Source organism: Myotis myotis, unplaced genomic scaffold (genome assembly GCF_014108235.1).
Source record: "Myotis myotis isolate mMyoMyo1 unplaced genomic scaffold, mMyoMyo1.p scaffold_m19_p_5, whole genome shotgun sequence".
NCBI lineage: Eukaryota > Metazoa > Chordata > Mammalia > Chiroptera > Vespertilionidae > Myotis > Myotis myotis.
In genome coordinates, this window is record NW_023416357.1 from 29,640,422 (window position 1) to 29,664,899 (window position 24,478).

Below are 24,478 nucleotides of genomic sequence, written 5' to 3' on the forward strand. Positions count from 1 at the left end.
GTTTCAATGGAAGCAGTAACATCTGTTTTTCTCTCATGTGGACACCTGGAGAAGGTGATTGTCCGTCCAGCTGGGGTTGCAGCCGCGCTGGGCGGGCTGGCGAAATGGTTTCTTGGTACACGAGCTGGTCCTCCGGGACGTTTCTGAGACTAGAAGTGACGGTGCACAGGGACGTCTCACCCTGTCCCACTGCCGGTCCTGGCAGAGCTTGCAGGCAGGACCCTGCAGTGCTTCCGTGCTCCTCCTGCCTCCTCCTGGCTTCCTCCCTCCTGGAACACCCTGGGTCTCAGTGCTGGGTGCTGTAGGGTGGCGGGCAGAGAGGGCACCTGGTGAGGGTCTACAAAGTCAGAGCCTCGGCTGACCCTGTCACTGGGGACCGTACTGGTCACACCCGGAGTATGGCCTGCAAATGTCCCAGAACTTTGCAGGTGTGTGGGGGAACCCGAGCTGGATCTGTGGGGGCCCTCCTGTACCCCCGGGTGCCCCGCGCTCACGCCGGTTTCTCCCGCAGGTGACACGGGCTCTGACGTGCCGCTGACAGGACGCACGTCCCCGCGCGAGGTACCGCCCGCCACCGAGAAGTCCCAGCGCCCGCTCGCTCCGCCCCCGGCCCCGCCCACCGCGCACAACCCGGCCCCCGCAGCTCTTCCGGACCTCGAGCTGGGGGCGGGGCCGACATCGGAGGCGGGGTCTGCGTCGGGGGCGTGGCTGGAACGCCGTGGACTGCCGGGCGCACACGCGCGGTCGGCGGCGGCGCGTCGTGTGCACAGCCGGCGCTCGTTCCAGCGGCCCCGCGCGCGCCGCCGCCCCGCACTGCTCAAGCTTGCGTCGCTGCAGCCCTCGTGCCACGCGCCACCGCACGGGCTGGAGCAGGAGGAGACGCCGCTGTGATCTCCACGACTGCCACGGTGCCCCCTGCCGTGGCCTGGGGCAGCCTTAGGCCCCCCCCCCTCCCACCCTGCCCCGCAGAGTCTGGGTGGGATCGCCAGCGGGGGTCCAAATACCTGCAAGGTCTGAACCTTGAAATTCCTTGGCGCCATCTGGAAAGGAGACCCTGGGGGGCAGGAGGTGGACAGTGGCCGAGCCTCCAGCTTCTGGGAGGTCTTGGCAGGTGCCCTTGTAAGGCCGCCTCGTGGATCCTTCTGTACACCTGACCTGGTTTTGATCTGAGCTGGCACTTTTTACTATTCCCATTGTCACTCCTGACTCAGGGACTGGAAGGGCCCTGGGACCACAGAGCCCAGGCTCCGTGTTTGAGTTCTTGCACTCTGTCCATTCTCTCATCAACACTGCCAGGGAAACCGAGACAAGCAAAATAATATCTGCCCACAATACCAACTTGATTCCAGTCCCAGGCTGGCCACTCTCAGGGCCCTAGGTCAGAAGCCCTGACTCAGGAACAATTCACAGGCCGAGGGGTTGGGGCCGTGGTTGCCCGAGGCCCTGTGTGAGATCATGTCCACTTACCAGCTCTGTGAACCACCTGTCTCCTTATGGACTGGGTACAATTGCAGAAACATCTGTTTGTTCATTCTTTTTGTGTGGAGACTCCCAGAGCCTGGCACTTGTCCTACCTGGATTTCAGTGTGGCAGCCTCTGGGTACCAGGTGTCCTGTGCCCGAACACCTGCTCTCTGGCTTGAGTTGTCCCACTTGACACTGGCAGATGGCCCAGGCTGGGTTAGAGGTTGCACTGGCCCCATGGGTGCACCCACACAGCCCCAGCTAAGTCGAGTGGGGCCTTCATTAGCAAGCAACTTTTGTTCAGACTTAGAGCCTGTCCTTAAGTGGACCTGGGCCAGGTGGTTGGTCTGACCCCACCTAACACAACAGAGGGAAGCTGGTGGAAGCACTGCCCTTGAGAGCTGCTGTTTCACGGGAGAGCTAAGGGGGCTTGGAGAGGGGCTCAGACCCCTGGCCCTGGGGCTGTTGTAGACCTCCTGCCACTCCCTCTGAGGTTTCAGGGACGGTGGCCTTAGAGCTCCTCCTGCAACCTCCCACCCAGCCAGGCCTCTGGAAGGAAACCACTATCTGACTGTCCTAGGGGGAGCAGGGAGCCAGGCAAGGGGCCACTGAGTTGGCCCTCATTGGCCCACCCATTCCTCAGAGGTAGGTTTTTGTGTGAAGACAAGGTAGTGAAGGATTAAAGGGATAATGGACTTCAAGACACTCCTAGAGGCTTTTCTAAAGAAGCCAGGCTCAGCTCTGCTCAGGAAAGACTTCATGCAGTGCTCACGCCATCACAGGCCAGGATTACTAGCAGTCTGTAGTGTTTTCATGGTGCACATTGAGTCTCTGATGGGAAAATCTCTACCAGTTGCTGTTGAGAAAAATGAGGGACAGCAAAAGGAACATTTAGTGTGATGTTTGTTCACCAATACAGAGAAGGCTCTTTATCCTAAAGGGAGTGGGGCTGCTCATTATTTGAACTGAATCATTAGCTTAGCCATCACAGATAAAGAAGTGTCGGTTGGTTTTCAGTAGATGTTTTCCCACACTTTGCAACCATTTTAATAAACTCTAAAGAGCACAAAACCCAGCCATGATCTGTACAAAACCTGCCCGTGATCCCAGACCAGCAGGCCCTGAGCCACGGCCACCAACAGCAACTTTAGGAAGGCAATGCTCTGACCATTCCCTGCAGGAGTGGTTCATCCAGAGCAGGCTGGGTCCACAGCCCAGTCAGTCGGGCACTCCAGCTGCCTTAACAACTCCCTGGGACCACGGGACCCAGATCCAATTTCCAGCTGCAGGGCTAGAGGCCGAGTCAGGTAAAGCAGTTCAAGGGCAGTTCCTGGGACCCACTCAACTGCCAGATGGTGAATCCATTTGACATCTATCTCCTGGACAAACCCCTTCAGCCCTGTGTTTTTGGGGGAGGAGGGGGTAGGCAGATTTTCTGTTAGTTGAACAGCACAGTCTAATAAACACAGCCAGACATGAAGTTCCAGACATGAAGCCTCACAGAACCCCAAAACCCACATTTCAGTGATCGAGAGACACCTCCATCTGTTAACACAGTGTTATAAACCCTAGTACTGTGGATACATTTCATAAATGAGAATCCTAGCTGTTCTTGTCACTGTAAAACAGAATGTAAACAATGTCTTATGAATGTATTTCCTTAGGAAAACTGTTGTAAAATTTTTTATTAGGAAAGAATTTCTATTTATTTAATATTGAACTTTGGCCTACTTTGTGGTAGGCTATAAAGCTCACAAATTTAGGAGTCACTACTTCTCACTTCTGTATCTTGAAAATAATTTTGTCACAATGCTCGCCTACTGCATACCATTGATCTATTATGAATTTTTAAAGCAAGAATTTCATTGAAATTGGAATTGAAATGTGTAAGTTATGAGTGGTGAAATTGTGAATTTAATTTTGTGAAAATGATCTTAGTCAAACTTTGTGTAACCCTAATCACAATCGATGTGCCTTACAGTGGCCCTCAATGTGCTGTTGACAGTGTCTGCGCAGGGGGACCATCATAGAACCTGCCACAACTGATTGATCAAATCTATTAAAAAGATTTCAAGGCATTTTTTTGGTGCAAATGTTATCAATGAGAAATCACATCAAAGAGAACATAAGGAGCAGCTCCTGAAGGCAGACATTGCTCTGGCACTGGAGTTAACGTTGACCTGTGTGCACATAAGAGAGGGAGGGAGAGAGGGCACTTCTGGCTGGTACCAGCATTGGACACACCGCTGTGGGCACAGCCTGGGCCCTGGAAACTGGTTTTTCCCCAGGAGAGACAGGTGAACACTACTACTCACACCCTTAGACTCGTCACAGCACAGAGAGGACAGGCCCAGGAAGGATGGGAGCAGTACCCATCCAGCCTAAGTGGGAGAATGAAGCACCTGAAACATCAAGTAGGGAGGGGAGGAGCCTGGGGCTAAAACCAGAGCTAGCCTTGAGAAAAAGACCCGAGTTAACTCATGACTGGTTAGCGACATGTCAATTCTACTTCAGTTTTGATTCTTTCAAGAAAAAGTCCTATTTGTGAATTTTTCATGTCTCGTGAGGGTGAAAGCGCAATATAAACTTTGCCATCCGGAACATGTCTTAGGAGGAAACCAGCCTGTCGGGACACACTCAGAGGTTCCGAGCAGCCCGACACTGTGCACAAGCAGTGCTGAAGGGAGGGAGCAGCACAGACGTCTTGCTGAGGGACGACCCTCCAGCCTGAACTGGCCAGTCCCTGGGAGCCTGAATCAAGGGTGGAAGGGGCCTGCGACAGAGGAATGGGCAAACTCCTCTCCTTCCTGTCTTAGTCAGCACTGTGCAGCTGTACCAGGCACCATTCGGCTAAGAAATCTCACTCACTGGGATGGAGGGTGAAGAAAGTTTGGGGAGGCACATGCAGGGGCTCACCATGTATCCTGGATGGACCCTTCCATGAATCTAGTATGAAGATTAATGTGTAAAACAAAGCTACCACTGAAGGCAGCCATGGAGAGACAGATGAATAACAGAAAAAAGGTCTCAGGGACCCTGAGTCAGGAATACGCAAGGCCCATAAATCTGAACCGCCAAGGGCTGCCTGGGTGGGTGTGGAGCAGCGGGCCACAAGAGACCGGTGGGACCTGTCTAGGCAGGTGAGGGCGGCAGATGGGGACGCCTTCAGATGCTGTGTCTGGGCCCCTGTGGTCACCACTAGTAAGGAACAGCTGGGAAACTCATTCCCCACAGCGTTTACTTTTATTGAACAGCAGCATCGGAAGTGCTGATACTACAGAAGGGAGTGAGACGAGAGGTGAACCAGAAGTCAGCCAGGATCCTGCCCACAAAGCTGGGCCACAACAAGATGAGAGGGTCAGAACGTGCCACCAGAGCACCTGTCGGTCAGGCAGCCTTGATCTCGGCAACATGAGTCACACTGGATGTCGCACATGGGATGAAGATCGTGAGATGAAGATGCGCCCCAACCACAGGTCAGACAGAACCTGAAAGGCTACTTGAGGAGCTTGGCCACGTTCAGACTGGGAACTATAATTTCCCTGAAGATGGGCACATAGTTTGGATTCACCTGTGTGTTCCCCTGCTCCAGTGTCTCAATGATGGTCTGCTTCATGTCCCGGCTGGCATCCCCTCGCAAGGCCAGCAGCGCGCCGATGTGGTCATCCCTGGGAAAGTGGGGAAAATGGCAGGGGTGTATGGGGGTATGCACTAAGTGCCCCCGCCTCCCCACCTTCCACGTCCCCCCCGCCCCCCTCCCCCCCCCCAATCCCTGCCTGCAGCTTAGCGGGCACTGAGGATCCCAGAACAAGGTCAATAGCTACAGGTGAAAGGCACGCCTCCCTTGTCAGATCAGAGGGAGAGAAGCCTAAGTTTGCATATTATAATCTAGTCTTTTTTTCAATCTACAATTGCAAAGATTTTTAAAGGTTGCTTTTCTAAATCTTTGTTTAATGAATGAATTAAAGCACGATGACTCTGGAGAGCATAGGACCACTGGATTTTCTGCTCACAGCAAGACCACAACAGCAGCAGGAAAAGAAACCTGGCTGAGTTGACCCGGGTGGGTTCACAAAGGCTGGTGGGAGCCTGCAGCCAGCACTGTCCACATGAAAGCTGGAAGGAGTTCTGGCAAGCATGGCACACTGGCTCCCTTCCCTGAACCCACTACAAGCACAACACAAGCTTCCTAAAACCACTTTGCTCAGCCACACTGAGCCTCCACCCAGCCCTACATGCAGTCTGACCATTGGGAGCTACATGAACCACGGCAGGGCTGGCAAGAGGGCACAGAAGATGCAAGCATGTCCGTTATTGCTCTCAGAATCACACTCTGCCTGCAACTATTGTCTGCATCCTCAAACAAGTCCAGACCTGGCACACTGTCACCCCTCGGGGTCATGCCTAAAGCCCAGGACCCTAGGAATGATCCTGCGGCTCTGCTCCCTGGGTTCTAGCTGAGACAGGAGGCTATTACCTGATGTCTGGGTATTTGCTGACCAGAGTCGAGACTTCCAGGTAGAGCAGGGATGGGTCTGTCAGCTTAATCACTTCTGCAACAGCGATGATCGTATCACAGTACCCGTCTGCATCTTCTCCAAATCCCTAGAAGTCAGTATGGAGGCCATGAGCAGCACGCAGCATCACCACACCTCCAGGCAGGCGCAGGCTGAAGTCTGTCAAACCCTCTCTCTGGCCAAGGATGCCTGACCAGCCCATTCCCTTCTCTCACATAAACACCAAGACTGGTTCCCACAGGGGGCCATTCCCGTGGGAGCACAGACACGGCGTTGGGGGTCTGGGTGGATCATGAAATCAGCTTAGCCCCTCGTAAGGGAGGGGACATGTGAGCACTGTCACACAGCTGAAGTCTGGCTACATACTACCACCAGAAGAACCTAGAACAGTGATGGCGAACCTATGACACGCGTGTCAGAGGTGACACGCAAACTCATTTTTTTTGGTTGATTTTTCTTTATTAAATGGCATTTAAATATATAAAATAAATATCAAAAATATAAATCTTTCCCTAACTGGTTTGACTCAGTGGATACAGCGTCGGCCTGTGGACTAAAAGGTCCCAGGTTCGATTCCAGTCAAGGGCATGTACCTTGGTTGTGGGCACATCCCCAGTAGGAGGTGTGCAGGAGGCAGCTGATCGATGTGTCTCTCTCATCGATGTTTCTAACTCTCTATCCCTCTCCCTTCCTCTCTGTAAAAAAATCAATAAAATATATTTAAAAAGATATATAAATCTTTTTTATACGATGGTTGCAAATATAAAAAATTTCTATATGTGACACAGCACCAGAGTTAACTTAGGCTTTTTCAAAATGCTGACATGATAAGCTCAAAAGGTTCGCCATCACTGACCTAGAAGCTACTACCCTGAGTGCATGTGCCCCAACCACAGGTCAGACAGATCTGCATGCAGATCCTCCGGTTTACAAAAGTCACTTGGTTCCTGGTGTGACTGATCCTGATCAACTACCCTAAAGTCCCAGGGGTGGAAAGGAAAAGAAGTTACAACGACACTTATAGTGACAGTGAAGGGTATGAGGCGGTGGCACTCACAGACGCCAGCTTGCGGAACAGGAAGCGCAGCTGCTCGGCCTCCCGGACCATCCTCTCGGCGCCCTCCTTGCGCTCCTCAGGGCTGCGGAAGGAGATGCGCTTCTGCATAACAGCCCGCAGGTACTCCACCACCACGCGCCGGTGTGCCTCCGCCGTCATCCGCTGAAGAGCAGAGATGTGTCAGCCCCACGAACATGTGGGCTTCGTTTTACATGGAGGTCGACATGTGAACAGAACACATTCCTTCCCATTTCCCACCAGCACAAATGGCAGAACTTCCGAGTAAATATATTAGGTAAATAAGTACATCTGTGACTTTTAATTATAAATTTTACTTTAGAAAATCATAGCAGTATTCACTCTGTTTCCCTAAAGCCTAATGGTGAAAGGGAATTATGCAGGCAGGGCACAGCATTGGCAGGAGCCATGCAGATGGGTGTCCATGGAGCTGCCCTGTTCTGTATCCATCTCAGAGCACTTCACCCTCCGAGCGGAGTGGGGGTCAGTGGGAAACTAGGGAGCTGAGGCCAGGCCCCATCTCCAGCCCTCACAGGCCGACAGGCTCCACAGGACAGATGCATGAAGCACACACGGCCCTCATCCACAGAGCTGTTTAATGACCAGTCTACAGAAATGTTAGTGCTTCAGAGGAGGGAGGAACCCAAGTCCATCCATTTGAGGAAGCTTCAGAGGAGACCATGGTTCTCTCCACAGTGTGTGACACAGTGTAGATCCCAGCTTCCACCAGAGCCCACCCTCAAGCAGCACATGGGCACCAGGCAGTCATCCCGCAAGGATGTAAATCAAACTGCAATGACGTGATGTCCAACATCACAGCCCCAGACCAAACAGAAGCTGTCTACTTGGGGAAGCTGGATGCTCCCTATCCTGTGCCAAAGGGAGGGGCCCCAGGGGCCCCAAATAAGACAAGCAGGACCGCACCAAGCACCCGTACGCGGCCACTGCCGAGACCAGGGTCAAAGGACTGTGTGCCACTCCAACAGCCCAGGCTCTCAGGAGTGCAGACCTTCTCAGTTTAGGCATGAACTCCAATCAGACTAGGAGACGAGACACTAAGACTGGGAGTCCACAGAGACAACAAGCTCCCGGCTCAAGGACTCCAAACATGGGGCCGAGATCAACTGTTAAGTCAATACTCAAAATGTTCAAAGAAATAAAAAGTGGAACAAAAAACTGCAAGTGACAAGAAATTCAATATTGACCAGAGCTGCTTGACCCACCAACATCTAAGTACCAGAGGCTCCTATCAGCTGTGAAAGGACCCATGAGTCAGGTGGACTTAAAACACCTCGGTCTCCCTGCAAGTATCACTTTTAATGGCAGTTTGAAGAATTTCCTTTAAAATTAGGAATTAAACATGGATCCCCCCTGGACTGGGTGTCGAGTGCAACAAGACATGGAGAAGACATAAAAGCTGTAAGGATCAGAAATGAAAACACACAAGGTCACTGTTCAGAGATAAAACACCTGTCTGCATAGAGACATGAAAAGATGTGGAGACAAATCCTAGGAACAATTAGAAAATTTTACGAAGCGTCCAGATATAAGGTCAACATATCAAAAACACTTAATTTTTAGAAACAAAAAGTTAGAAAGCCTGATTTTACAAAGTAACACTTTTAATAGCAAAAACTATACAAGGCCAAGTGCATATGAGAAAGATAACCAAGCCCTTGATGAGGACATAATGGCATGTTATGCTTAAGACCTTAGACAATGAGTAACACAGGAGCTCCCTGTTCTCACGGGGCCTCTGTGGAGTGGAAAAGGGCCGGCAGCCAACGTGCCGTGACGGGGATCTGGACAGGGGACTGCCTTTCTGCCCATCCTCTCATCAGAGCCACAGCCAGTACCCCCACCTCAGGGTCCAGGTTTTAGGCCATGTGTCACTGTGGGTTTAGTGGGGTGTCAGGAGACAGTAGTCAGATGAATGGTCTAAATATTCACTCAGAGGCCCCATCACCGCCACCTCCACCTTATCTTTAGACACTGACGTCTCCTACCTGCCTTAGGTTAATAAAACCACCTGGGAACTTCCATTCACAGAACTAATTTGACACTGGAATCTACACAAAATGCCATTTGGGCTCTAGGATGCAGGTGAATTCACACCACATGAATGGGCCCCCATATTCTTACCTTTTTATACGGCTTTTTAATTTTGGCAAAATCATTGAAATAGTCTTCCACGGTGACACAAATGATGTCTACAGCGTTCGATCCCAACAGCCATTTTCTTGTCATCAGCTCACTGAGATGTTGCTAAAAAGCACAGCCCAAAGAAAATATCACCTTGACACTGTCCCCAAGTCACGTGCACGTCTGCCTGATGTACTGATGTGACAGCACCTGGTAATCACAAGCACTACTGGTGGGTGACCTGCAAGTATGTACTTTAACCACATGGGGCTCAGATGACACACACCTGTGAGATATGCAGGTACCTGTATGTAAACATTTCACCATTGATGACTACATATAAAGGGTTTGGCAAAAGTAGGTTTACATTGTGAGTATATGAAAGTTTATTCTTTATTAATTATTGTTTATTAATTATTGTATTATTGTCCATGCAAACAACTGTAAATCTACTTTTGCCCCACCTTGTATTATATGAATACTCTAGTTACCCAATTCTGATGAACATTTAAAATTTTTCACATTTTGCAACTGAATAATGCTACAGTGAATTCGCACACTTCTGCAGGTGAAACTCCTAAAAGTGAAATTGCACAAAAAGTATAGAAACTAAAACCTTAATTAGCTGTTTCCAAACTGTCCTCCAAAAGCTGCACAATTCATATTCTACAAAGAACACGACTGTCCCTTGGCCCCAGCTGGGTGGCTCAGTTGGCTGGAGTGTTGTCCCATATACCATAAAGGTTGTGGGTTCAATTCCTGGTTTGGGTGTGTACGGAAGCATGGGTCATTGTTTCTCTCACATCAGTGTTTCTCTCTCTCTCTCTCTCCCCCTTCCTCTCTAAAATCAATAAACATCTTTGGGTGAGGATTAAAAAAAAAAAGACTGTCCCTTTGCTCATGCCCTCAACAACACTGAGTGGTATCAATGTTTGCAATCCTTGTCATTTTGATAAGAAACAAACAAGACTTTCAAAATTTGCATTTCTTTGAAGATCAGTAAGATTGAACGTTTTGTTTCATATTTAGGATATTTGTGACCCTTTTACTGTGAAATGGTTACTCATGTCTTTTATCTTCTTTTGGATTATACTGTCTTTTTTTATATTTTGAAATAATTTCAAATTCATACATTTCATTTGTTTTCTAAATAATTTTCGAGAAAGTGACAGACATCATGAAATTATCCCACCAATCATCCTAGGAGCTCCTTTCCAGGGAACCTGAAATAATCATGGCTTTGTATTTTAAATATATTCTGGTTTCTGCCAATACATCTGTATAATGCTGAACCATCTTTGCATTTCTGAAATAAACCTTACTTGCTATTTATGCCTTTGATATGAAGTTAAATGCATTTTGTTAATGACTTTCTTTTATATCTTTATTCAAAACTGAGACTGGTCTATGTGACATGCGTATGCATCATGCACGTGTTCTCAGTTTGGTTTGGCATTAAGAATGCTAACGAATGTAACAGTTTCCCTGTGACATACTTGATTTTAGTTTGTAATCTACTGATATTTATAGGGAGTGTTTACTCAGTTGCGTAGCAGGACCAAAACTCGGGCCTACACCACATAGAAAAGCCACGGCGCTTTAACAGTGACTGAGGATGAAGGCAGGTGTACACTCAGCTCGAATGCACAGCCTGAGTGCCCTACCTCCAGGTCCAGGAAGACCTCCTCCAGTAGGCTGCTGCAGCCCTCCTTGGCGATGGCATCCAGAATCCCATCCATGCTTGGCTGGCTCAGAGACACACCTTCTTCCACTTCATTTTTTAAATACTTTCTCTTTAAGCTGACTATGGATTCTCTGCAAGGGAACAGCTGAGGCTCAGTGAGGTGGCTGAGTGTCCTCACACGCCTGTCTTCATCCCCAACGACACTTACTTGAAGGTCTGGCAGTTGTTGATGATGGCGATCATGTACTGGACGTAGCAGTGCGGGTGCTGCCGGTTTCTCAGGTGCTCCTCTTTATACAACTGAGCTTCGTCTTTGTATCTGAGGAACACAACCCACATCAAATGGCATCAGAGAATAGCTGGCAGGCATTTCAAACGCCACACTGACATCATACCTAAACAGATATTCCACATCACTAACACTTGACCAGATGAGTCTTTAAAAAAATTTGGGGGGGCACTCTATACCAGTGATGGCAAACCTATGACACGCGTGTCAGAGGTGACATGCGAACTCATTTTTTCGGTTGATTTTTCTTTGTTAAATGGCATTTAAATATATAAAATAAATATCAAAAATATAAATCTTTGTTTTACTATGGTTGCAAAGATCAAAAAATTTCTATATGTGACACAGCACCAGAGTTAAGTTAGGGTTTTTCAAAATGCTGACACGCCGAGCTCAAAAGGTTCGCCATCACTGCTCTATACTAACAGAAGAACAGAAAAGTTGGTCATTTAAAATAAATTATTACAATTTAATTTCCTATCAACCCTTTGAAATAGGGGTTAGTGTTGTGATTATACAAATATTATGAAATATCTGATGGTGAGTAATTGGGAAAGTATTATCTTATTTAAATGACATAACTCCCCTAGCCTAGAAACTTATACAACGGGAACACTGTCATGTGTTAAGTATAAATTAGACTCTTTAGATATCACAAAAGCAAACAACTGAGATGGCTAGATGCTTTATTTTTTAATTTATTATGAAGATTCTCTAACATGTACAGGAGTAGAACAGATCTTAAGAAAGGACAAAAATGAACATTGGCAATTAAAGGGAAATTATTCAGTATTTATTCTACTTTTTTGTCCAAAGTGTGGTTCAGGTAATCAAACCGCTGGGGCAGATGAGAAAAACTTCCTCTTTACAGAAGAATCCCATCTCATTCCTCTAACAAAATGACTAACTCAGGCTATGTTCCCCAGATGGCTGGCCGATAGGGACTCTGAGGGGACTGGCTGCTGGCAATGAGCCACCAGAACAGGATAGAGAAACATGCATCTCCTGATGTGCTGCCATGCGGAGCATACACACCACCTATGCCGAGTTCTTGCAGAACAGTGAGTAAAGAGGGGAATCCTACAAGTCTTTAGAGACAACCTGTAGTTTGTGGGCAGACGGCAATCTGAGACCCAGGTTGGAGGATGCTGGATGCTCTACAGCAGCGGTCGCCAACCTTTCGGACCTCACAGACCACCAGGGGTCCACAGACCACTGGTTGGTGACCATTGCTCTACAGGACTATGTGCACATCTCCATAAGCCAATGGCTTAAAGAGGGGAAGGGACTGTTCTCCTGTACCGGAGAGCTGAGAACCCCAAAAAACACACATGATATAGAATAACTAACTATAAAGAGGTAATATGTCTGCAACCACTGGGAAAATCCAAATACAAAAGTGGTATCACATGGTCCCATGGAGTAATTGTGCAAGTTTTATATGGGTTGACAGCACTTTAGTTAGGGTAGAGAATGCAGGGGAAATGATACAATGGGATTTTCTTTAAAGTTATTTCAGCAGAGAAAGAAAGAGGGAAAGGGGAGGAGGTAGAGAGACCAGATGAGGCAAGGGCTTTAAAGGGATAGCTTTTGAACCTGGATGATGGGTAAACAGTTATTTATGTCATTCTTTTACTTGTGCACAGGTTTGAAAAATCTTCATGAACAACTTAAAGGGAGGGAGGTGTCCTGGAGACTGTCCCTCTGAGCCCCCTGTCCAGGGCTGGCTCTATAGGGGGGCCTCCCAGGGGTGGCAATTCAGAGTAACCACCGCACCTGGAGCTGTCCTCCCCACCCCAGAAAGTCAGACTAGGGGAAGGATACTTGTCTCAGAAGAAGCTCTAACTCCAATCCTGCGGTATATTGACTACATTGCTGGGGGCGTCAAAGATCAGATCTGGCTCTCAGGGGACTGGTGAAATACCTTCAATGGAGGGAGCAAGAAAAAGCTGCCTTTTTAAATAACAAAAGAAGGTGACTACAGTCAACCCAGGCTTAAGTTCTTTTTTAATATCAGGCATATCAGGATTAACACATTTTTACTTTTAATTTTTAAAAACATAAACTTTCTAAATTAGTACACTGGCAAAAATACATACCTACTTAAGAAAGAATTCATTTGCTGAAGACACAAAACTAGTACCTTTGTTTTCAAATCTTCACTTATCTGGGCAGCAACTTGAAGATTCTGTTCAAACATCTAAAAATTGGAGAACTTATAAATTTTGACATAAACTCACAACAGCAGTTTTCCTGTTATATAAAACCCCCATCTGCTAACGGGTAGTTAAGACAATCCAAATTCAGAGGAAAAAAAATGAAAACATGTGAAAAATAAAGTTAAACAAAACAACTTTCTCACCGGATAAAAAAAACAAGCGAACCATTTCCTGATCACCTGCAAACAGGCAGGTCTCCCTGAAGTGGGAAGTTAACAGGGAGATGGAGGGCCCAGAGACACGGTGATATGGGTGCCAGGGGCTGCACTGTGATTAGCGATGTGTATTTCTTAAGACGAATTAGGACATGCATTGGATCTGAGGGGAACCGGACTTGGAAAAACAGAAGGGCCAGCAGGCAAAGTTCAAGCCAGGTCCTTGTCGTAAATGGGCTATCATGTCACACTTTCCAAATCAAAGAAAAGGTGAGGACCAACCCATGGCTAAGTAATGGTATCACCTGGAGAAAAACACCACCAACACTCACTTCTGCTGGCTGGAGTCCGCAGACAGAGTGCCATTCGAATACTCCAACAGGACTCAGCCCTCCTACTGTCAGCAACTCACTCAAAGGGGAAAAATTCCATGGGCCAAAGAAAAAGAGGGCACTGGGGGATACCAGCAGGCGACAGGACATTAAAAGTAAATTCACTGTAGGAATGCATGATTATCATTAAAATCTAAAGGACTCTTCCTCAAATCCATCACGTTGGACTCAATTTTGTGACATTTATGAAGATATATCTTGGCCATTTACAATATCAGAAACTCCAAACAAGCAAACTCAAATCTGTGTGTTACACATAACACGGAATTCACTTCTAGTTCAGGTAAAAAAGGGTTAGGAAAACTAAAATGACCCTGGGAAGAACTACTTGGCAGATACAACCCTCCATTTCTTCAGCTCCAGAAAGAGAAGGACCTAAGGAACTAGGGAGCTTCTTTCTATCTTCACTATGAAATGATGCACCTTGTGTTTGTTTGTGAAACCCACAGACCCTATTAACCAGAAATGAACCTCAGAATCTGCAGATGGTACCTGGAAGACGATGGCCGGGAGTGTTGTCTGGTAGTACCCATCTTGGTCGGCTTCAGGCTCAGTCTCTTTTATCCAGTCTTTCTTGTCTGTTTCTAGAGCTTTCCGCAACCAAGCAATGATGTTTGACTAAGGAAGTTTAGCATCAAGGAAGAAAAGAACAGGCCCTATGAGCCGAGGATTAAGTGGGGCAGCTGCAGAAACCAAACACAGCACCCTGGGAATTCCTGTTCCCAAACAAGGGAATGACAGAAAAGCCATCCCAAGAGCCAGCTCCACAGTGGTGGTGCCCTCACCACCTCCACCAACTTATCCTTTTGGAGGACAAGCTGGGTTTGTCGGACATACATGGACGATGGAGGCAGATCTGTCTGTGGAAGACCAGACACCAGCACTGTTACCTCCTGCGCACAGAGCCCTCCACATATCAGAATACTTTCTGGGGGGGAGGTGCACCATCACCATCCCAAGAGCAGACCCTGGGGTGACCAGGCAATATTTGGTGCCCTAACTGCCACCTTCTCACTCCCAGGATCAATGGTAAGAGGCTGGCTGGTGCCACCATACATCAGCAGAACGTCCTGGGGTCTTGCGAGCCTACCAGGCCCAGCCCTCCAAACAGAGACAGCTCCCATACCTTGGAATGTACACCCCAATCTTCAGATCCCGGGCCAGAGAGTGGGCCACTCTCCTCCTCTAACTGGCAAATGTACGTTTCAAGACCTGATTTCCCAGAAACAGAGCCTGCGTATCCTTAGGAAGCCAACGTCAAGGCAGGGTCTCACTCCCCGCTCTGGCTCACTGGAATCAGTTCCACGATACTTGGAGACCCAATGCCATGTCTGGGCACTAGGCACAGACCGTCTGGGACAACGCAGTGCTCTACTCACAGTGAGAGTTGACATGTATGTGTCCAGGAGCTCAGAGACCACATTTGGAGAAAGCAAAGGCTCCAGGGTGCTGACATCCACTTCTGGGGCCAGCTCCACATTTCCCATCATCTCTGTGCTACAGAAAAGCCCAGGAATGAGAAAGATTAAGAACCAGAAAAATAGAAAGTCTCAGGTAAGTGTTGCTATTTCTTTTCACACACAAATACCCAACCACCCTTAAGGAAGTCAAGAGGGGAGGAAGGAAGAGCACTGGTCAAGGAGCCCCTGTGCCCACGCCACAGGGTACTGGAGGGCCACTTAGCAAAGAAGCCCCGTGAGGGCAAGATCTACTTGTTCCGTCCACGGCGCCTCCCATGGAAGACCAGGACAAATAGGGGGCGCGGAAAAGACATGTCTATGAAACAGGAGAATAATCTCTAATGCAGAGAACACATGACATCCACAGTGAAACTCAAGTCAGCAAGAACAACGTCACCGAATCCAGTCTACCATGTTTAAGAAAGCAGGGATGTAGACTAAGTTTCAGAAAAAAGTTTTCCTATAAAAGTTAATACCTGTGTATGTGGTTGGGTTCTTAAAAGTCTGAGGTTCAACTGCTCAGAAAATTCATGTGCCTTATGCTGCATTTACTAAATGTGTATTTAAACGACACTAGTCCACTCTTTATCAGAAATCCAAGTCAATCTTATAATCTTTATAAGATTATGCCAATGTCAAAAGACTGTCTACTTAACCCACATGACTTTCATCCCAAGAACCTTAATTCAGCATGAAGATGTTTGCAGTATGAAAGCAGTTCAACTCTTCCCATGATAAAGTCCACTATGACAGAATGGGATGACAATAGGAAGCTGCCCAAGAGTTCCCAAGAACAGAAAAGTGCTTACAATGTAGTGAGTGAAAAACAAAACCAACACACAAAACTGGGCATGTCACACAAACACACACTCCACAGTCAGGTGGCTGGAGCTCAGGTGAGGGCCCAGATCTGGATTTGAATCCTGCTCCCCACTTGACTTGGGGCCACCTGAACTAGGCACATGACTCCCTGTGCTCATGTACAAAAGGAAGAAAATCATCACATGCCTTCCTCACGGTTAACACATGTAGGCCAAGGCTGCATGGAGATGACTGACAGATGGGGCAATCATGGCAGCTGTGGACTCCCGGGCTGTGTGAGGGCAGCACCCAGAAGGCAACAAAAGCTGCAGCCACAAGGATCATCATTAAAAAGGTATTTCCTCTCTTTATATTTTTCTGCATTGAAATGTACACATTTTCTACTGTAAGATGTTACACAAACAAAAAACATTCCAAAACCTTACTGCTAAAAAAACCAAGAGATTTAATTTCTACACAATAGCAATAAGACTAAAACAAAAAACAATTCCAATACAGTACTTAATACCCTGTTTTCTATTCACAAAACCATGCAAGATTAAAAATGTGTTTTCCTCTCAGCTAATCTTGAAGAAATTCAGAATACCCCACCATTGCCTCGTTTTCTAAACCCTACCTTAAGCTAATACATGAATGAAATGGCTCATGTCACTTTTGTGAAATGACAAAGCCCCAAGGCTGAAATGGAAAAGGATAACTGATTTTCCCAACATAATAGTGAGAAGAAGAAACCAAACCTGGAGAAAGAGTGAGTTGGTGTCTCCTCACCAACCACGTGACTGTGAAGGACCCAAATGTCTTCTCACCTGCCAACTGAGGTGAAACCACCTGCTCAGTGTCATCTCATGGAGAAAGCAGGTTAGTACATAGTGAACACTTAGTACCACAGGAAAGTCCAAGCTGAACTGCTCAATATGGACTGGATGTCAAGGGCAGAGGCACCACCCAAACATAAGATGATTCACACAACTAGCAGCTGGGCCCGACCTCAAGGACAAGGCCCATAGATGGACTAGAAAGGCTTTCATCAACCAGAAACTAATACCTGTGGGTGCCAAGCACCTGAGAGGAGCAAAACAACAGTAGCTGTTTAGAGCCAGTCAGTATGTTTTTATACAATTTCTATGTAAAAGAAAACACAAAATGTAAAGTTAGTGTTACCTCGTGTAGGTGTTTAAAACCCAAGTCAGCAGGCTCACAATCTCATTTGCTTCTAGGTCTTCTGATGCAAGCTCCTGCATCCGTATTGTCAGGGCCTGGTGGTACATGCTCAAGAGATTCCTGAAAATCTCATAATGGGGAGGAAAACACTGAACCATCAGGTTTTTTGCAACGATGAGGTCATCTAGGACGTACTTCCTTATGATTTCTAGGTGGCGAACAAGCCACATCTTGTCAGACTCCCTGGTGTCAGCCTGTGTGCCCTCGATTCTGGTAATTACAGTTTTGTCCAAGATTTTAAACATATTCTCCTTCCAATTCTTGGGCCTCCCTGGAGGAACAAAGCTAGTTTGCTTTTTTCGGTCAAGTATGCGCCTGTCAATCTTTTCTTCCCTTTCAATGATCCTGACAACGGACACCAGCAAGGTGGGGTCACGGCGGACGGTGACCAGCGACCTCTGTAGCACCATCCACAGTTGCTTCGCCAGTTCATCAGAGAGCCCCTGTGTGCTCCCAAAATAGCTGTTGATGAGGGACATGTCACGAGTGTTCCCACTGTCCATACGGTACTGCTCGTACATCAGCCCGTCTCGGGAGCACTCCAGGTCCATCAGCTTCCGGTGGGCCTGCAGGAGCGCCCCTTGCTCTATGAGGTCCTGGGTTTCCCTCACAATCTCTGGCACTAGAGAAAAAGGCACAAGATGAATATGCATGGAGCAATGAGACCAGGTATTCAACAGTGCTGCCATCAGACACAGGCATGAGAACAGGACACATATCCAAGGTACAGTGTGGCAGGAACAAGGCCTCCTGTGCTTTGGATTCACAGCAGTGGGCAAGTGAAAAGAACTGTTCTAGGTTACACTCAGAGGTTAAGCAGTTTGGGGAAAGACAGAAAGAACTTCCAGAGACCAACCATGAGATAAAGGCAGGGAGTGGTCAGACCATCCCAAAGTTTCCTGCTGGAATGCTGATGAATCTGACAGAGACAAAGGGACAAGTGGAGGGGCAGGCTCTGGGGGAAGCACACCAGAGCTCTCAGCACAGACACATGAGGAAGCTGTGCTGAACACAAAGGGACCCCACTCGGGTGACAGCTGACACTCTTCCTACCACTATGGAGGCGTTGGGAAGATTACTCTGAAAGGGCCATTCCCACACCTTCCTGCCCCCACACCAGCCCCCACCAGCCCCACAGCCTCCACCAAGTCTGATTCCAACTGAGACTCCAGAGCATGCCCTTCCCAAGCCCTCAAGGCCCCTAGCCTGTATATCCTCTTCCTGCTCCTGGGAACTGCTGCTCTCCTTAATCACCTCTCCCTCTGGGGACTACTCCCTCTGTCCTGTTCGCAGGGCTGCTTCTCTCGCAGACCACAAGCTCCTTTCAAGGGGTGGTTCATCTTTATTCTTCTGCACCCAGAAAATCCCAGCTGGTCTACTGATCTAACCATTTGAAGGAACGCAGCTCACACATAACTAGTTCAGTTACCCACTTCTGTGCCTCTGTCCTGACAAGCACAGAACTACTAGCTCTTACTTGCTCAGTTGATCATTTCTATGCATGTTCACTACAATAAGCTAACTGTGCAAGCAAGGAATCACACCTACTGCCAACTCTGAGACAGGTCTACAAAACACACTGCACAGAGGCTGGACTGCCTCTGCATTACCCACAGAGCAAGGAAAACCAAGCAAGAGCCATGCGCATGAGCACTGGTAGTGCTCTGCCCTCCGATGCCCGTGGTGCCCACTGGCCCCGCCGCCAGCCTAGCTACCTGAGAAAATGTTCTTGAGGTTCTCCACAGCAGCAGCGAGCTGGCTGTGCCGCACCACAGCATCCTTCACGTCCTTGAGGCTCTCGATGGTGTTGATGCCCTGCCTCCAGTCCTTGCTGACATCGGCCAGGGACCGCTGGATGTCCTTCACGTCGTTCAGTGCATTGTGGAGCTGGCTCAGGCCTGTGCGCACCCCATCTAACTGAGACTGGATAGCTGCCTGGGGAGACAGTGAGCAGTGAGCAGTGCTGGGCAGCCACAACAGATCTTCCCAGGAGGTTCAAGTGCAGAAATGCCATCTCAGTAACACGGAACAGTCAACATCCAGAGAAAAGAGAATAAAACTCGAGTACCTAATTGATTCCCAAGGTAACTTTTTTTTTTCCTTATTGCTGCCTTAGAACAAAACAACGCCTTTTAAAGCTTCTTGAGAAAACCTCACAACACTCCTACTCCAGCCGCTCTGCCTGAAGAGAATGGACACCACTGTGGGTGCGCCTTAGCTCTTACGGCCACCCCTTAAATGGTATCTTTAGAACGGGGGTGAGGAACATCCAACCCACCAGCCGTATGAAAAATCATTTGGTCTGGCCCTGCCAAGGAATTAGAGGTGAATTATTAAATGTTTGACCAAATATAGCAAAAAATTTATAAACCAATTTTTAAGTTGATTAATTTTGTATGGCCTGTGAATGATGTTATAAATATCCAAATGGCCCTTAGCAGAAAAAAGGTTCCCCACCCCTGCTTTGGACCCCTTCCATGACCTCTCAGGTGCCTGTTTCCTAACAGGCCTTATCTAGGTACAGAAAACTGTCAGGATTTGCTTATCAGCTTTAGGAATGAGGGGTCTCCTACCATTGAGCCCAAACCAGTCTCTGCTCCAGGACAGCCAGCCCCACTACACAGAACTGGTACACGTAAGATTTGGACTCACTCTTCAGGCCCACAGGAATGCCACCTAGTGAACTGTACAGTCAGAAGGAAGAGGGCAGCAGGTGGACAGCGAGGGAAGGGAAAAAGCAGGCAGCACAGAAGAGGCCAGGAACACCTTTAACCCAGGAGTCTTAAGTGGCATTTAGAAATAATTAACAATGATTGTAAAAGACCAGACAAGGTTTCTAAGTCACTACTGGTAATTCTTAGTTAATCCCACAAGCTTCCAGAACAGATTAAAATTCTGACTAAAAATGCAGCAGGTCCACATTCATTTTAAAATTAATATGAAACTGCTGTTTCAAATCCATCCATGGGTTTTGGGATGCCCCCTGGGTACAAATGAATGGCCTCATCCTGTCTCATCAAGGCTGCCATTACCTTACCTGGATGCTAGTATTTTCTAATGGAGAGCTGACATTGCCAAATCAGTGTGAGAATTAACTTTCATCAAAGACAAATCCTCAAGACTGTTCTACTGCCTGTCAACCATGGCAGCCCAGGATCTTAACATTTTTATAACTATACTGAGTGTGTATATGAATTAAGTTGAAAGCCAATCCAAATCATAAAATACCTTGAAAATAATGATTTTCATTCTTGCCCCACTCCCACACACTCTTAATGTGTCTAACTCTCCTCCTCCCTTCTACTCCAGGGCCAGCAGATACCTGGCACACGGTCAGCCTGCTATACATCATGTGCTTAAATTATCTAAATAAAATATTCTCAGGAAGCACTCTGTACAAGAGCTTTTTAGAAAAAAGAATTTAACTGTTAAAGTTTGTTACCCTGGTGTTTTCAATATTCCCAAAACCTTTTCTTAAAATATATTTTTATTGATTTCAGAACAGAAGGGAGAGAGGGAGAAAGAGAGAGAGGAAGGGAGGGAGGGAGGGAAGGAGGGAGAGAGAGAGAGAGAGAAAGAGAAACATCAATGATGAGAAAGAATCACTGATAGACTGCCACCCAGTCTGGGGATTGAACCCATAATCCGGGCATGCGTCCCAACAAGAATCAAACTGTGACCTCTTGGTTCATAGGTCAATGCTCAACCACTGAGCCACACCAGCTGGACTCTGGTTTCTTTTCAGATTGCATAGCTATTCCCACAATCTTGTTTATAAATCTACTGATTGGTAATATACTGTTGGAAGGAACGTGCTAAGTAAAGGTGATGTTCCACTCTGTCTCTTTCCAGATCATCACTAAGTCTAATTTAGGAAAATTACAATAATAAAGCTAAGCAAGAACCTAAAACTCAAATAGCACTGTCCTGCCTGGGGGTGCAGCAGGTGCCTGTGGCCTCTCTGGCCTCGTACCTTCAATCTGGCCTCCACGGAGGCCTTTTTCCGGGCCTCTCTTCTGCGATACTGCTCCACTTTGTCCAGCTGGTCCGGGCGCTGAAGCATCCCAGCAACCCTTTGGACCGCTGTTGCCACAGCCTCCCGGTCTGTCTCCTTCATGGCTAAAAAGCAGGTGGGATCTCCGAACCTGACATACTCGAGTTACGTACCCTGTGTGCAAGGGGGAGAGGGAACAGGAGGGGAAGCTTGTTAGACAGGTAGAAATGTTAGGTACAACCCTCCTCCCCCAACAGGCAGTTGTTCACAGTGGAGCTGTAAGAAGAGCACTTGATTAATCCGGTAAGCCTGGAGGAACACTGAACTAGGATTATCAACTCCTTAATAAGAAATACAGACCTTCACGACTCCAAGATGGAGGAAGTTCTACCTTGAAGGGGAGCAGAGGCATTCACGGGTATGAGATATGGACACTATTCCTATGTGGACCCCAGACCACTCAGCATATTAGACGTCAGTCTCCAAGGCGTTTCTCTTGCCCAGACAGGACCCGTTCTTATTTCCAGAGCGTTCACACCGCCCCTTGGCCGTGCCAGTGGGGCAGCCGCGCCAGAATGTCTTAGCACAGGGACAGCACACCTCACCACCCCAGTCCAAGTCCCAGCACACAGCCTACCATTCCACTGTACAGCACAAATGCTCTGAAACTAAGCAAACCTGCCTTCCACCCAGCTCTACCCACATCCTGGTCCTGGAGCCAAAAGAGAGATTTGGTGAGAGTGGCAAACGAGAGGATGAAACAAGAATCCATTCCCCTTAACTTCCGTCACCGAACTTCCATCTCCATGCGTGTTTTCTGTCCACAACGTCTCAAAAATATGAGTAAGTCCCACCCTCTCCCTAAAATTTCCATTCCCCGTTTCCACACACTTTCACAAAAACACTGAAGAGGATAGCCTAAGGCAGTGGTTCTCAACCTTCTGGCCCTTTAAATACAGTTCCTCATGTTGTGCCCCAACCATAAAATTATTTTCGTTGCTATTTCATAACTGTAATGTTGCTACTGTTATGAATCGTAATGTAAATATCTGATATGCAGGATGGTCTTAGGCGACCTCTGTGAAAAGGTCGTTCAACCGCCAAAGAGGTCGCGACCCACAGGTTGAGAACCGCTGGTAAGGGCTGTGTTAAATAACTCCTCCGTTTGTACACGATATGCTTTCTCATTTCTTCTTCAAATGGAACTACATTGCAACCACTGCCCTTCCTTTTTATTTTTCGTATTATGAAGTTATGGGCACCAATGCAGAAAACCTGAACGGGCAACCCGCTGTCCGTAGGCAGGCCCTTCTATCGGGCTCTCCGTCTTCCCTTTGCATCCCGAAGTTGCATCCACCTGCGTACACAACCCTGCGTTTGCTTTGGTTTCTTGTTTCGCTTTGACATGTTTGCGGCATTTCTAGCGACATGAACACCTGCACGATTTTCACTAAGGGGCGGCGGTCCGACAAGGAGGGGCCTCCAGCGGCCGCAGGTGCGCAAAGCGTCCGTCCGCGCCTCGGGGCTGGGCCCCCGCAGCTCCCACCGCCGTTCCTGGGGACAGCCGGGCGCCCTGGGGACCCGACCGTCACCTACTCGGGCGGAAACCCCCCCGCGAGGGGCGACACCGCGGCCTCGCACGAGGAGGCGACGATAAACCGCGGCCCGAGCCTACTTGGGCAACGGGGCGACGGCGGCAGCTGCTCGGGCTGCACGGTCCGCCTCCGGGTCGCGCCCCGCCCGCCCGAGCCCGGGGAGGGACAGCGGCGGAGACAGGTGACCCCCGCCCGGGACGGCGACCACCGCTCAGGAGTCCGCGTCAATGTCCGCCCCCGCCCGCAACCCCCTCACCGTCTGTGCAGCCGCTGCCCGCCGCCCGACCGGAACTGAACGACTCGCGGCCACTTCCGCTTCCGGTCCTTTGACCGGAAGAACGGGACTGGTGGCGTCCTTGCCCACGGGGAGCGCCCACCGCATTAGCAGCCGGGACCCACGCGGCCGCTCCCTTGGACCGTCTCCTGTCCGTGCCCCGGCCGCCCCTTCCCCCGACCGCGTGCTCAGGACACCTCTTCACCCGCGCTGTGGCCCGCATGTCCTCGGAAGCCCGCGCTGACTTCCGGGTGCGGGACCGCCAGGCCCCACCCCGTTGGGGTCTCCCTGTTCATTTGCAGCACCTGTCCGCCCGGCACAGGGCCAGGTGGCGGATGTTCAGTAAATAAGCGTCACGTGTGATACCCCGCGCTGTCTCTCGGCCGCTTCTTCGTGAGCTGTGGTCGTTGCGCCCTGAAGCTGACATGAACTAGGTGTTAGGTTTGATGGAGCAATTGAATGGTTACCCCTCCCCCAGGAACTGGCTTTTCAGGCCATTTCACCATGGACGTTCCCTTTGCAGAGACCTCATTTCACTTGCAGCGACCACATTCCCTGATCTCCCCTCCGGGTGTGCACAAAGAATGCTCCGCCCAGAAAAAGCCCGCCAAAAGTCCTTCAAAAGCCGCTGGCTCCCCTCACTGGGTGCTGGAGCCATCCAGGCTCAGACACCTGGGGTGCGGATGATCGAATAAATTCGTAATCCCTCACTGTTCTGGTCTCCTGCGTTCCTCCTTCCGGGACCTAACACTAAGCCCGTCAGGGAGCACAAACAGATCAGAAATCCACCTGGGAGCAGCCCACCTGGGACTGGCGATCACGAAATGGAACAACGACGTACATCGTTTCATGATTACGTCGCCATCTCCCATTTATTTATTAAAAAAAAAAAAGGTTCTGTCATTTTGATGTATGTACATATGTGCTTTATGTATTTTTATTATTTATTTACCACAAGTAAAGGTCAGGAATTGTTATCTTTTAAAATTTTTTTACTGTTTCACTTCATTACTGCTGTGTGTGTGCTCCATGTGAGTGCGTAGGTGCTTATGGAGGTGGGTTCTGACTTACAGCGGAAATTGCGTTACATTGCACCATAGGAACTGATCTCCAACATAACCAGAGGACCTACTGTACATAAAAGGCTAATATGCTGTGTCCGACCATCCAACTGGT

General features: G+C 48.5%; 2 protein-coding genes across 6 annotated transcripts in view; one reads left to right on the top strand and one right to left on the bottom strand.

Annotated features, from left to right (window-relative positions):
* The window catches only part of SLC9A3 (solute carrier family 9 member A3), a 46,850-nt gene extending 46,210 nt beyond the window's left edge, over nt 1-640 (top strand). For all 3 annotated transcript variants that reach the window (XM_036308463.1, XM_036308465.1, XM_036308466.1), the window contains exon 17: nt 512-640. In XM_036308463.1, the coding sequence (XP_036164356.1) occupies nt 512-515 (4 nt within the window). In that variant the 3' untranslated portion in view covers nt 516-640. The remainder of the gene's footprint in view (nt 1-511) is intronic.
* Nucleotides 641-4,683: 4,043 nt separating this feature from the next.
* On the bottom strand, nt 4,684-23,357 carry EXOC3 (exocyst complex component 3). Of its 3 annotated transcripts, none has more exons than XM_036308467.1 (13): nt 23,285-23,357; nt 21,413-21,607; nt 19,155-19,374; nt 17,380-18,061; nt 15,316-15,433; nt 14,429-14,554; nt 13,270-13,370; nt 11,090-11,200; nt 10,862-11,012; nt 9,198-9,320; nt 7,038-7,199; nt 5,941-6,068; nt 4,684-5,131 (listed from the first exon to the last, which is right to left on the bottom strand). In XM_036308467.1, the coding sequence occupies exons 2-13, from the start codon at nt 21,554-21,556 to the stop codon at nt 4,960-4,962; spliced, it is 2,238 nt and encodes a 745-aa protein (XP_036164360.1). In that variant the 5' UTR covers nt 21,557-21,607; nt 23,285-23,357; the 3' UTR covers nt 4,684-4,959. The 3 variants fall into 3 exon arrangements, with proteins under 3 accessions (XP_036164360.1, XP_036164362.1, XP_036164361.1); XM_036308469.1 differs by lacking the exon at nt 23,285-23,357 and adding an exon at nt 21,794-22,397; XM_036308468.1 differs by lacking the exon at nt 23,285-23,357 and having other exon boundaries at nt 21,413-21,775.
* Between the last annotated feature and the right edge of the window lie 1,121 nt (nt 23,358-24,478).